The sequence below is a fragment of the Herpailurus yagouaroundi genome, unplaced genomic scaffold (assembly GCF_014898765.1).
Source record: "Herpailurus yagouaroundi ecotype Mexico unplaced genomic scaffold, PumYag 188, whole genome shotgun sequence".
Classification (NCBI taxonomy): Eukaryota; Metazoa; Chordata; class Mammalia; order Carnivora; family Felidae; genus Herpailurus; species Herpailurus yagouaroundi.
In genome coordinates, this window is record NW_024412419.1 from 23,031,923 (window position 1) to 23,046,446 (window position 14,524).

At 42.2% G+C, this 14,524-nt stretch overlaps 1 protein-coding gene across 5 annotated transcripts in view; it reads left to right on the forward strand.

Moving 5' to 3' along the window:
• The window catches only part of BABAM2 (BRISC and BRCA1 A complex member 2), a 405,089-nt gene that overhangs the window by 357,600 nt on the left and 32,965 nt on the right, over window positions 1-14,524 (forward strand). For all 5 annotated transcript variants that reach the window (XM_040496370.1, XM_040496371.1, XM_040496369.1 and 2 more), the window contains exon 11: window positions 13,060-13,213. In XM_040496370.1, coding sequence (XP_040352304.1) covers window positions 13,060-13,213 — 154 coding nt within the window. The remainder of the gene's footprint in view (window positions 1-13,059; window positions 13,214-14,524) is intronic.

Genomic DNA, 14,524 nt, shown 5'->3' on the forward strand with positions numbered 1-14,524 from the left:
AGCCTGCTCCGAGGTCTGGGTCTCCCTATCTCTCTGCCCCCCCCCCCCCCCCCCCACGCTCTGTCTCTCTCTCTCTCTCTCAAAAATAAATAAACATTAAAAAAATTTTTTATTTATTTATTTATTTATTTATTTATTTATTTATTTATTTATTAGAATGAGACACAAAACAAAAAACCACCACAAAAACAAAAGACTGCCTACGCCTAACTGTTGTCTGTAGCAAGAGATTTTTCCGAGCTGGGGTAATGAAGAACCCAAAGTCTTAACTACTGTAAAAGCACCTGCTGGGAGATGCACCAGGTTGTAAGTGGCACACACAGTAACGTGTGGCTTGCTGGATGTGGGGGTCCGTCCTCAGTGTGGCTGCTCAAGCAGTTCACCCCTCTGTACTGCAGGCTGCTCAGTTATCACCCACATAGATGATTCCCAAGACCCCTTTCTGTACTGTTGTTTAACGAGTGTGTCCTCTATTTGACAAGACATGGAGATTTTAAAGTAAGTATCTCACCTATCTGCAGCTCAGCTCTACCCTGTGAGCACACCTGTCAAAACATAGCCGAGAGGAAGGGAGTTGGCTAAAGAGGGGTCACAAAGTCTGTGTATTTTACTCACAAAGAGCCTTCCAGGCCTGGCTCTTATCCCTTGTAATAAGCTGGCATGCTAGTTCCCAAGTCCCTAGCAGCCTAACTGCCCATAGACGGTCTATAGCATATAGATGTACAAACGAAATAGCCCGAGCTAGGAGGTAGGGGTGGAGGGAACCAAGAAATGCAGGTGACAGATACCAATTAGTGTAGGGGCTGGTGTGATGTCATGACCATATATACAGTCCACTCTAAGAGTTGATATTTATAATTTTCACTTTGAGTCATTTAAAAAGGGATATGAGAGAAGTAAATGTGAAGTCTACTTTAGAAAGATTCCTATCAAATCAGTAAAAAGGAAGAAAGTTTTGGAGCTTCCAAGAAAAAACCCTCAGCTTGAGTGTGAATATGCTTGTCTTCCTTAGGTAACATGGCTCTAAGTACCTTTGCTTGAAAATTACCTTATTCCTTTAAGTTTGAATGTACTGTCCAAGCAACTCACTTGAGGTCTTGCCTCCACATGATCACCTCTGTTTACATAGTTACTCTCTTTGAAGTCATTAGATAGGAGAACAGGACCACTTAAAAACATCATTTTAGATGTTTTAGATGGCAATCATACCTTCTTCTCAGATGAAATTCCTAATTAGAACTGCTATCAAGGAAGAATTTGTTTCCGTTCCCCTACTGTCTCCCCCACCAATTCTCACAGAAGAAATAATGACCTAGGAGCTGGGCCCAAAACGATAACCACTAAACAAAAACTTGGAAATTCACAGACCAAATATAATCTCTAAATATATGAAGACTGGTTATATTTCTGATCTTTTTTCTTTTCCCCAAAGAGCAAAACCACTCATGAATAGTTTAGCAAGAAAATAAAAAAGCCTTTAACTTACAGGAAGCACCTATGAGAATAAAGAGTATCTCAGTATCCAAGCACAAAAGAAAACCGTCTGGCCAAGTTTTCTTCAGGCTTTCTCCCTCTTTCCTCCCTCTTTCGCTGTTCTCTGGTCCGTGGTCAACTTTTGCTGCAAAACCCCATTTGACCTTAGATTCTCCAGATTTTTTTTTTTTTTTTGAAGGAAGGAGATTATGGAATTCAAAATGAAGAGTTCCTAAGGACTCCTGAATTTGCCTCAAATATAAATAGTGGCAGAACTAAGTTGGAAGCTTACCTGAAAGAATTTGGCTACTTTTAATCTATAGGTTGTATTTTCTCAGCTGAAAGTCCAGTTGGAAAAGGAATTCTATAGACTCAGGTTTGTTTGGTTTTTTTTAATTGCTTCTAAGGAAAAGGTGAGTAATCATAGGTCTCATTTATGGATGTCTCCTATGTGGCAAGTATTCCGTATATATTTATTATATCATGTAAACCACTCAAAAGTCTTGCAAGGTAGGTATTATCCCATTTTAAAGATTAGGAAACCTAGGCTCAGGGAGTTCAGTAAATTGCTTGAGGGCACCCACGGTGTAACTGGGAAAGTAGAAATCAAGCCCAGATCTGTCAAATTCCAAAGATCGCATACTTTCCTGTTCTTGATTCCTTTTAGGCTCCAACCTGTATTTATCAAGCACTTCCTATGTGCCAGCTACTGCGCTTCATGCTTTATTTCCAACCGAGAGGTTAGAGTTTTTCTTGTTTGGTAGATAAGGAGAGAGGCTCGGAGGGACCAGTTAATATGCCAGAATTGTACAGCTACTAAGTAGAGGCTGGTTCACCACATACAGAACACGTGTCTTCTTCACCTGAACCTTCAACTTCACCTAGATAAGCAATTTCCTGTCCTTCTCACCAGACAGAACTGAACCAACAGCAACCCAAGAATGCAGTGGCTTATGTTTGAACATTTCCAGGGAAAATACCCCATAGCACCAAATCTAGTGGGTCACACATTCTCCTGTAATTTTAACATCCTAGCACAATATAAATCTGTAGTGAAGAATGCTGGGAAAGTGCAATACACAAATAAAAATAGGCAAGTGGAGGTTTCTGTAGAGCAGAATGACATGGTGACCCGAGCTTCTGCCCCATCTTACAAGGAAGCACATAGCCCCTCTTGAGGGGCATGGTTTCCAACATGGTCAGATACTTGACTTCAACTATTCCCATCACAATCTTAAATCCAGTACCCAATCTTAGGCCCTGCTGTATGGATTGTCCATATAGGAAGTCAGAGTTGTTTGAGAGAAAATGGAGGACTCCCATAAATGGCCAACAGCCCGTTACCATCAGCCTTTTCCTTCAGAGCCTCCTGTGACTATAAAGGATGCACAAGTAAGTTTTAAGAGAGGTTTTATAAAGAGGAATCAATCCCCATACTGAGGAGTACATGACAGCTCTCTTCTAAGAAGAAATAAAATTTATTCTTGATTTGTGTATTATACTCTCCATTCTGGAGGATTTATACTATGCTGGGGGTACTTTTTTTTTTTTTTTTTTTTTTTTTTTTTGAGAAAGAGACAGAGCGTGAGCAGGGGAGGGCAGAGAGAGAAGGAGACACAGAATTCCAAGCAGGCTCCGAACTGTCAGCACCGAGCCTGACGTGGGGCTTGAACTCACAAACTGTGAGTTCATGACCCGAGCCAAAGTCGGATGCCTAACAGACTGAGCCACCCAGGCCCTCCTATGCTGGGGGTATTTAAATTATAGGAAAACTTCTGACCCACTGGAATGAGTGGTATGGGATATTTCCCCTAGGAATGTTCAAGGCTAACACTGCTCATAGAAAAGTGTCCACACTTCTTTGCTTTGTGTTTACAACTCTCCACAGTTTGCCATCTTGATCCAGAGCCCCTCTGCACCGGCATGCTGTCCTCCAGGCCTGTCTTCCCTTTACCCTGACCACCCCTCATTCCCTCACTCTTCTCTGTTCTGACTGCTCAATACTGTTCCCTCTGCCTGGCATCCCCTCTGTTCCCCCTCCCAGTCAAAATCCCCCTGCCGCACCCGCCTGTCAGAATCCCACTTGTCCTTCAAGGCCCTGCCCATCTACTAAGCCTTCTGGAATAGAGCTTCTCTTTCCAACACATACCCCATGGTGGTTACTACCTCTACTATAGCTCTCATCACCATCTCCCTTCCTGAGAACAGTGAGAGTCAAGGGCATGCTGCCACTGTCACAAGGAGGACCCAGCTTTGGTCACCGTGGCCTCCCAGAGCTGGCTCATAGTAAATGCTCGAGAAATTCCTGTCCAATTGGATACTTATTGCTGTTTTCTCTAGAGTATAAAGCTCATAATTAGATCCTTTAAGAAAATGAGATTAGGGGCGCGTGGGTGGCTCAGTCAGTTGAGCATCTGACTCTTGATTTGGGTTCAGGTCATGATCTCACAGTTCATGGGTTTGAGCCCTGGGTCGGGCTTTGTGCTCACAGTGCCTAGCCTGCTTGGGATTCTCCCTCTCTGCTCCTCCCCCATATTCTCTCTGGCTTTGGCTTTTTTATGAAATGAAATAACATGAGGTTAGTTTCAGACTTTTTTTTTCTTCATAAAACTACATGAGTCATCCGCTGTGGCACAGTCACAGTACTTGCAGATTCGTACCTGGCAGCATGTTCCGATTTTTCAAGACTGGAACTTAAACTGACCAGTGTCAGTCCCTCTACTTTAACTATTTTAAATGTATCCTTTTTCTTCTAATCATCTACATTTGGTACTGTGTCTGTGAGTTTTTAAAATTAAAACCTTACAGGGGTGCCTGGGTGGCTCAGTCAGTTAAACGTCCAACTTCGGCTTAGTCATGCTCACGGTTTATGAGTTCAAGCCCCGCGTCCGGCTCTGTGCCGACAGCTCAGAGCCTGGAGCCTGCTTCGGACTCTGTGTCTCCCTCTCTCTCTGCCTCTACCCCACTTGTGCATGCACGTGCACTCACTCTCTCTCTCTCCCTTGCTCTCTCTCTCAAAAATAAACATAAAAAGGTTTTAAAAAATCTTTAAAATTAAAATGAATTTTCAATTAATTTTAAAATTAAAATTAAAACGTCTTTAAAGACTTTGCCTAGTTTTTAAGTGCCAACACCTTTGCATTTGAATACATTTTAACTTCTTTAAGGATTCTTTTCATCATATTCTTCCCTAATGTAGCCAGGTTTCTTTTTTAATCCTCCCAGGCCAGGAATTTATTGTGACTAAGTTCTTTTAAAGATAGAAGTTAAAACAGGGGCGCCTGGGTGGCTCAGTTGCGCTCGCATCAGGCTCCCTGCTGTCAGTCAGCACAGAGCCTGCGCGTCAGATACTCTGCTGGCCTCCTCTGCCCCTCCCCTCTTCTCTCTCTCCCTCAAAATTAAATAAACATTTTAAGAAATTGAGAAAAAAAAGTTAAAGCAGTATTAAATGCTACTTTTGATGTTCTCTGTTGCTTGATTTCTTTCTGCCTCTCATAAAAACATGTTTCCTTTTTTATACATCTAGTGCAATCAACATTTCCTCACTTTCATGATCTATGCCAGTCAGTCACTGGTTATATATCAACTAACTACTGTGTCCAGCCCAGTGTTACACGTGTGGAGGATATAAAATAACAAGTACACTGAATTATTAGCAGTTCAGCTACAACTCGATTACGTGGCCACAGAGGATGGAGAAATCACTGAGGGACAGAGCAGGCAAGAAAAGCTTCCTGCAAAAAGGTGGGGACTTGGACTGTGTCACAGAAGCAAGAGATAGTTGAGGGATTGAACAAGGAGCCAGGCCTGAGAAAATGGTTTTGTTTTTTTTTTTCTTAATGTTTATTTTTGAGAGAGAGAGAGAGAGAGAGGCAGAGCATGAGCAGGGGAGGGGCAGAGAGAGGGGGAGATACAGAATCCGAAGCAGGCTCCAAGCTCTGAGCTGTCGGCACAGAGCCCGACATGGGGCTCGAGCTCACGAACTGCAAGATCATGACCTGAGCTGAAGTCGGACGCTTAAACCCACTGAGCCACCCAGGCGCCCCAAGGAAATGCTTTTCTGAATTGAATGTAAATGCTATAGGGTATTCCATTGAAGAACATAGGACAATGTATCGATCTAATCTCGTGTTGCTGGACACTTCACATGTTTCCAGTTTCTGTTACCACAAAGAATGCTGTAGCAAACTTTCTCCTATGTGTCTTCTCATGCACAGGTGATAATATTTTAGGAGTGGAATTGCTGAGTCTTGAAGTATGTACATCTTTACTTTTATTGTACAAGAGGTTATAGAAATTTATAGTCTCATCCGTGAATGAGAATTCCCACCACCTTGACAACACTTGAGCTTTGTTGGGTTTTAAAATGTTTGTCCATCTAATGGGTATGAAATGGGATCTCCTTGAGGTTTTAATTTGCAGTTCCCTTACATGTCCCTTTCCTGTAGTTCAACAAGCATCTATTAAGAGTCTCTCCTATGTCACAAACTGTTCCGAATACTAGGAATACTGAGATAGCTAATCCCTGGCCCCTACCCTTAGCAGCTTACAGTCTGAGCGATTCTTTCCTGGGGAGACCTATCAGAATCATTTAAGGTGCATTTTCGAAAATGAGAGGTCTGAGGCAGGGCTCACATAGCCGCACTATGTGATTCCACGGTGATGCCGATGCTTACTTCCAGTTCTGAACCTCTGATCTCGTGGGAGGAGAAGCCTACTGTATTCAGTCTGGGCTCGTCTGTGTGGGCAGGGTGAGAGAGCCCAGCTCTTCGCCGGCCAGCACTATGGCATCCCTTTCATCCTGAGGTTCTTCTTACAATTTTATGTGAATGTCTCACTGGGTGTTGGAATGATTCATTTGTATCTATAAAGTACCTCAAAAGCAAACGCTAAACAAAATATAAGCAGAGACCAGATTTCCTGTAACTCCCAACTACCTGGGACAGCCGTAAACCTGGAAGGAAACAAACACAGAAACAAAAGGAGGGGGAGATGCTCACTGAGCGGTGCTGGAGGAAGGCACCCCGGGACTCCACACCACATCACCTCCCTCCCGTTAGTGCAGCCCCTGCCCCGTGCCGCGTTCTGGTCTCAGGATGGATAGTCGGCTGGACCCGACTTTTCAGAGGCTGACACACAACACACGTGGAATGAAGTAGACGAAGAAAGAGAAGAGGGAAGATAGAGAGAGGACATTGAGAGTGGGCCTTGATGAGAAGTGGCAAAGGGGGAAAAAGGAAACAAAGTAGAGAAAGTTTGCGATCAGGGGGCAGAGAGCATGTCATAGCGCGGTAGTCCTGGGGGCCTCCGTGTGCCGCTCTAAGAGCACATCACCTCTTACCAGTGGACAGTTGAGGAGGTGTGGCCCTTGTGTAGGAGGCATTGGGAAAGGGCGAACTAAATCTTCCTTAACCCTGGAGGCCGTCATGTGTAATGGGTTTTTGGTGTGTTTTCTGTCATCAAGAAAAGGCTAGCCTATTTTCAGTATACTATACACTGGGATGTGAAGGTATGTGCAAGGTTTAGAAGGTTTCATCAAAGTAGTTAAAACTTAAGCACTGTGAACATTTCTGCTCTAGTTAGAAATTTCGCATATACGGGACAGTGTATAAAGCCAGATTGAAAACAAAACAAAGAAGAAAGGAGGAAGGGGAAGGGAATTCATATTTATTTATTACCTGCTCTGTTTTTGTCCAGTCCTGTCAGCAGTGCTGAGCTAAAAATTATCCTCATTTTGCAGATGAGAACATCAGGATTTACAGAGCTAAAATATTTTGCCTATGGCCTCACCACTAATAAATGGTGGGGCTGGGAATTAAACCCATTTTTATCTGACTCCAAAGGCTGCGCTTTTTTCCACCATACCATACTGTCCTCTACCGTGTTAGAATGTTTAGAATTTACAGCAAAATTCAAGAATCTCCAGGCTTTATTTTGGTAAGATTAAAACCCCCAAAGTAATCTGTCTACCTGGTCAGATCTACAAAAGGCAATGAAAATTTGAAGGCAGTTCAACAAAATCTGGTAAGGCAGGGATGGTAAGCGGAGATACCATTCTATTTTTAACGCCTTAAGTAGGGGGGTACTTCTGAATTGGAAAACTTTGCTTTTATATTTCTTGTAGGCAAGTCCTTTGGATGTGTGGTGTTTCACTTTCTAGTGGTTAGAATCCATGTGTCTCAAGGGTTTTGTGTGTAGTTAGTAAGATGGTGTAAGTAAGGGGTGGTCCAGTAATAAATGGCAGACTTCCCTAGGTGGTTGGTATGCTCACTGTGGGGGCAGCCTGGGAATGAGATGTGAGCAAAATGCTTTTAGGAAGGGTTGACCTCAAATGGAGTCATCGTTGGAGGGGGAGTTTTCAGCAAGTCGACATGGAGTTAAGACTCTCTGCTAATAAGGCTTCTAGGAACTGGAGAGTCTGCAGAGGACTGAAAATGGAAACACAACTGTAACCACCACGAAGCCAAGGCGTGAGTATCTTCCCTACTAACCCAAGGACACAGCAATGTATCGTTTGGAAGGTTCGGAGAAATGAAGTAATGGCTGACTGGTGAATAAGGATGAAAATATCTGATGATGTGACTCCCAGAGAAGCAATTATGGTTAACCCCTCATTTGTTTGGCATTTTCAAGGATTGAACTGTCCCACATAACTGAATTTTCCTGACAACTAAAACTTTCCTATTTATGTGCCTTGAATGTTTTCACCCATGCTTGGTGGAAATACTTCTGAAATTGGTTATCCAATTATCCTGCCTTCTTGAACAGAAGCTGCAAGAAATAACATTTCTTTAGATACCTCTGAGTGCAAGTCTGAGGAGACCTGATTAAAAGAAGTTTAAGTAGTTAGGACCTGTAACGGTCTCACATAGCAAGGACTCCAGAGCTGGGCATTCCAGGGCTGATGAATTCAACAGCTCAGTGTTGCCAGGCTGACTTTCCCCTTATGGTCACAAGGTGGGGTGCACAGCTCCAAGCCTCGAGATCTCACATGATAAGATCTAGGCACGAATGCAACGGGGGCTTCTCCTTACACGTGTCTTTACTCAGAGAGGAAAATATTTCTCAGAAGACCCCTAGCCAACTTCCCCCTTGGGCCTCATTGGCAGGACTGAGTCACATTTCTATGCCTTGGTCTCATGGAAGGCTGAGAGAGCAAATACCCAGCACTTTTGGGCTCTAGAGTGGGAGGAGGGCCCTGCCCATGGAGAATGGCTGTTGGTAGGGAACCAAGAGTGTCTGCCAGGTTACCAAGATGGGGAGTGAACGTCACTGACAGTATGGTAATAGCTTGAGGGATGGCTGGGCTTTTTGTTCTATGCTGAATGGCCCCAGGCTGGGATTATTTTTTATTTTCTAAGTCTGTTTATATTTATTATTCTCTCTCCTTCCTTCGTGCCAGACTGCTAGTTATCATTACTTGCTGTCAGTATACCTTGTCCTAATCTTGCCATAATTAGGGTTTTTTTTTCTGGAAAGGTCATATAATCAAACTTGTTAGAACTATGCCTGAAATGTTCTGAATGAGTATCTGGCAGCTGTCTTATGGATCCCATACATGGTGTGGCGTCGCTTTGGCCGTTCAAGGTCATTCTTCCATCGTGGAGGTCTTTGGAGAAGTGACAGATTTCTAGAGAGGCTTAGGAATTCAGATGCAACTTTAGTGAAGTCATCTTATGTGAAAGGATGAGCACTTGGGGACACTTAACGCTTGTTTACTAGGGAAAGCGAAACTGCATCTGTCCCGTGTGAACCCCAGCATGGTTTGGAGAGAGGCAGCAAAAAATTTACTGATGCATATTCAGCTCCCTCTCCACGCCGCATGGCTGCTGGGCGCTTGGAGAACACCACTAGCTCTGGGACTGTATGCAGTGGAGCTCATCACGGCAGTGACTATCCACCATGAAGCAAGCTGGCACAGAGCCTCATGGTGCCTTCCTGCGCTCTGGCAGGGGGTGCCCTGTGAATGAATCCTGTGAAATGCCCAGGTTGTACAGAATTGGAAGTGTTTGGCAGTGACTTGTTTCAACAAGTTCTTGAAGAAAGCAATGCTTTGGAAAGTGGTTATTGACATTATACTGAACAAGCGAGGGCCATCCTTTCCGTGGTTAGAGAGCTGACCAAAATTCAGTCTCTGTATACGGGAAGAAGGAAATATAGGCAGCAGTTGTCCAACTAATACTGACGAGTAACTGAACCAAATGGAGGGGTTCTACCCTGGGAATCAAACTTGAGCCGGTAGGTGGGTTGGGTTCAAAGGAAGCCAATAGTTAAAATATTCAATTCCGATATAGCTAATATGAGCCCAAACTGCGTAGAGCCCTGGGAGTACCTTCAGAACAAGTTAGCTGTGCGAAGGCCTGCCGTCATTATTTTACTATGCGTCAGAAAATCACGAGTGAGGGGTGCCTGCCTGGCTCAGTCAGTAGAGCATGTGACTCTTGATCTCAGGGTTGTGAGTTCAAGCCCCACGTTGGGTGCGGAGATTACTTAAACGTGAAATCTTTAAAAAACCATGAGTTAGCCTATAGGCAAGTGTTAAGTGAGAAGAACATTTGGAGATAAGGAAAACAAACTTTGTTGTGTTTTTTTTTAATTCTGACTGATTTGTACCATCCGAAACATTCTTTCAAGAAAAATGCAAAGCATTTCTCATAAATATTTTAGTTATTAACTCCTTCTTATGCATAGAACATTTTCAAAGAATCCATCCTTTTATTGATTCCTGACCGATACAGGCAGGGTATGGTTTAGTTCAGTTGAGCAAGATAATTATATTTTTTGAATTTTATTTTCTCATGTGGATTATCGATTTTATGTCTCAAGTACTCTGACCATTCCTGCTTCACTGTTCATCTAGCTGCTGTGTTCAGATTTCAATATTGGCTTCAACTATACTTTTTTAGGAAAAGCTCCATGGAGAAATAATCATGCAATCAGTGTTGTTTTTTCTGGGAATCGCGGTACATATCAGCATATAGCTGGCTGGAAATTTTTTTTTTTTTAAATCAGAACAATTCACTTGCCTGGGTAGATAAATTTACATTCACATTTTGAATTGTTTCTGATCTTAATTGGGCATTTAGGGGGTCAAAGTGGATGGTTCAGAACTAGGTGGGAAAATCATTTTTCAGCATGTCAAAATACCAGCAACTCATTTTCTACAAAACAAAATAACAGGAACAAAAAATATAACGTTTTCCAAAGCCCAGTAAGCTGATAGCTTGACAATCATGAAGCCTGTGGTATTCTCTGTATTACTTTGATACGAAATATGACTATACTTACTTTAAATTGGTAAATTATTGCCATTGAATTCGGTTATTCACAATCACTGCATTTCTTAAGGGAGGCTCATGCATGTTAAATACTTTTCACCGGTGCTGTTGGTGATTGCTTTGGGGGTTAATGTGAATCTTGTTTTATACTTGGAAATGTATATGTAATATAAACAATTGAAGCCAAATTAAACTATGTGTAAATAGGCATGCTTTCTAAAATTAGAGGAGATGAAATGAGTAATCAGAAAAGATATAAACTTAATTTTAGAAAGCAATATTTATTCAAAATGACTGAAGATGTTACAAATCGTGCTTTGTAATATAAAGGGACTCAAAGGGGCTTTCTGAATCAAATTATTTATAATTTAAGTTTGTTTTTCCTATTTTGTATTGTTTCCTATATGTTACTAAATCTCTGCTTTGGCACAAACAGGCATGTGCTGGCACCACACGTAGGCCCATGGAAAATGTGACTAACGAGTGGACATTCAAAGTCTTGCCACTTTTCTTGGGTTGTGGTGATTCATATGTAGAAACCCCCTGCAGCACTGAGTCAGAGTCAAATATATGCAGTGGTCTAAGACACTGAACAATTTTTTTTTTTTTGTTTCTTGTTTTCTGGGTTTTTTAAAAAGTTTGCTGCAAACCTGACTTTTCCTTCATGAAATCATTTTGGATGCTTAGAGGGCCTAGCCCAAGTCAAATGTCACCCTACACCGGCATGGTGACAGATGTGTAGCTATCTAGTATGTGTTTTCTTTTCATATATTTGCCTCGTGTAGCCAGAAAGATGAATCTTGTACGTTCTTCACAGTAGAGACTTCAGAGAATGGTAACCGTGACACAATGAATGTGTTGTGAGCAGGTCGTACCAGTGTCATTAAGAGCAGGAGGCAATGGGGCCCAGTAGAGAGAGCTCAGGATTTACACCATGGGACTAGATTCGAGCCCCACCTCCACCTAGCTGGGGCGTGAGCAAGTTAATAAACCTCTTGGAGTCTCAAGTTTGTCTGTCTGCTAAATGCACATGGTAAAAATAATGTCTCCTACATGGAATTATAACTCTCAAATGAGATAAAGTATATAAAAGTACTCTGTAAAGCTAGGAAATTCTATACACATTTTTTCTCATTATCGTATTTTCCTAAGTTGATGTCCCTGTCTGTTCTTTGCCCTAGAAGTGGTAACATTCATACAAATACACATTATATGCCTTGAGGAATGAGCTGCTGAAACAGTCTGTGTTTATAATGTTGCTTTGCCTCAAACTAAAAAGGAGTCATTTTATTTTTAAAAATTGAGTTAAAGGACCCTAAAATGAACAGACAAAGCACATAATACTTGTTAGCAGCAAACACTGGAATCAGGCTACCCTCAGTAGACATATGCAGTGTTCAGATTAGTCCCTGTTGCGTTCCATTAAGGAGCCCCCACTGGTTTAGGAACTATATGTGGTAACACATCTGGAGATGCTTCAAACTGCTGAGTAGCAGAATTCACTGCTTGATTGGAAGTAAAGTGATAACTTTATTTTTTCTGGTAGTCCAGTGGCCGTATCCTATAAAATATAAAGATTATCACCTGCCCCTCCTGCTCCCCATTCCAAATCCATTTTTTTTTATTTTTATTTTTTTTTAATTTTTTTTTTAACATTTATTTATTTTTAGACAGAGAGAGACACAGCATGAATGGGGGAGGGGCAGAGAGAGAGGGAGACACAGAATCGGAAGCAGGCTCCAGGCTCTGAGCCATCAGCCCAGAGCCTGACGCGGGGCTCGAACCCGCGGACCGCGAGATCGTGACCTGAGCTGAAGTCGGACGCTCAACCGACTGAGCCACCCAGGGGCCCCCCAAATCCATTTTTTAAGGACAGCCTCCATCCCACCCCCTCCATCAAATTCTAGATGAGGAAGATGCTGCCTGACCTTTGAAGAGTTTGTGATTTAATAGAGACTTTAAAAAAATAATCAACTAACTTCCCTACTAAATACTAGACAAGGTAAATGCCATAGGAGGAATTCACATGGCTGGGAGTGCCCAGCTTCTGTGACCATTTCATAGCAGCAGCCACACATCATGCCTCATATTGGTGAAATTTATTTTTATGTGTGATTTTCACTTATGTGCCTAGATTGTAAACTCCTTGAAGTCAGGGAAGGCACTTTGGTATTTCTTGGCCCCTCCCTCCATATGTTTTACCTAAATCTCAAACCGTTTGTAGTTCAGATAGAGTCCTGTACCCAACATTCAAGTTTAACCCATACGTTGAAACCATAACTTGTTTTCCTTTCTTTTGTCTTTGCAGTCGACCTGCCCCTGTTTTTCCCTCGAGACCAGCCGACTCTCACATTCCAGTCTGTCTATCACTTTACCAACAGTGGACAGCTTTATTCCCAGGCCCAAAAAAATTATCCATACAGCCCCAGATGGGATGGAAATGAGATGGCCAAAAGAGCAAAGTAAGTGAATCCGTTGCTATTTCCTATAAATAGGAGCATTTTGTTTATCTAGTCCAGGGGTTGGCAAACTATTGCTTACAGGCTAAATTCTGTCCTATGCCTGTTTTTGTAAATAAAGTTTTATTGAAACATTGCCATGCCCATTTCTTTACTTATTTTTGCGTGGCTGTTCGCATGGCTGCTAACGTGGCAGAGTGAGAAATTACAACAGATCACATAGGACCTGCAAAGCAAAAAGTATTTGCTATTTGTCCCTTTACAGAAAAAGTTTGCCAACCCCTTATCTAGCCTCATCAGGTAGATTGTTTTTCTTTTTTTTAATGGGTTACAGGATGTTTCTGAAATCTGTCTGTTTAGATTGGAGAAAAAGTACTAGATAGAAGTTAGAATAGCGGATAAATGATGTCGATGATGAAAATGTTAGCAACTACTTTCATATATTTTTTTTTAAATGGAAAAATTCACCTGATGGTAAACAAATAGGATTTTTGCAGTGAATACATGAATCCAATACTGAGTTTTTCACGTGGAACTATAATGTCTGAAGGAACAAAGTGATTATATACCTCATTGTGTCTCTACAGCCATTGCCCAAAATAGGGCCTGTGTGTTCCTCGACTCAATAAATGGCTACACAAATAGCTTAGAACTATTAGAATCCACAGGGATAGGGGCGCCTGGGTGGCGCAGTCGGTTAAGCGTCCGACTTCAGCCAGGTCACGATCTCGCGGTCCGTGAGTTCGAGCCCCGCATCAGGCTCTGGGCTGATGGCTCAGAGCCTGGAGCCTGTTTCCGATTCTGTGTCTCCCTCTCTCTCTGCTCCTCCCCCGTTCATGCTCTGTCTCTCTGTGTCCCAAAAATAAATAAACGTTGAAAAAAAAAAAAAAAGAATCCACAGGGATGGAAGTAAGTTGGAAATTCGATAGAGGTTGAAGTTAGCTAGAGTTTGGAGTTTAGGGATTTAAGTACTGCACATGAACCTATCTGTGGAAAGCATTCACGAGTCATATGGAATACGTAAATGTAAAAGTATGTTGAGTGTTCCTTGTGGATAAGACTTCAGTGTCTGGAACCCCAGTCTTGTTGAACCATGGCCTCCTAGACTGAAGCAACAGTGGCTTAAAATCATAGTTTCCAAGAATCAATCATGGTTAGAGTGGCAGGTGGCTATTACTTTATCACTCACTCTGAACCACCATATGATCATACCTGTGAGCCCAGCTGAAGGATGATGAAATTCACAGAATCACACAAATGAAGAATACTTATTAAGCATCCTTTTCCTTCACTCCTTCTCTGTTTATTGAGCAT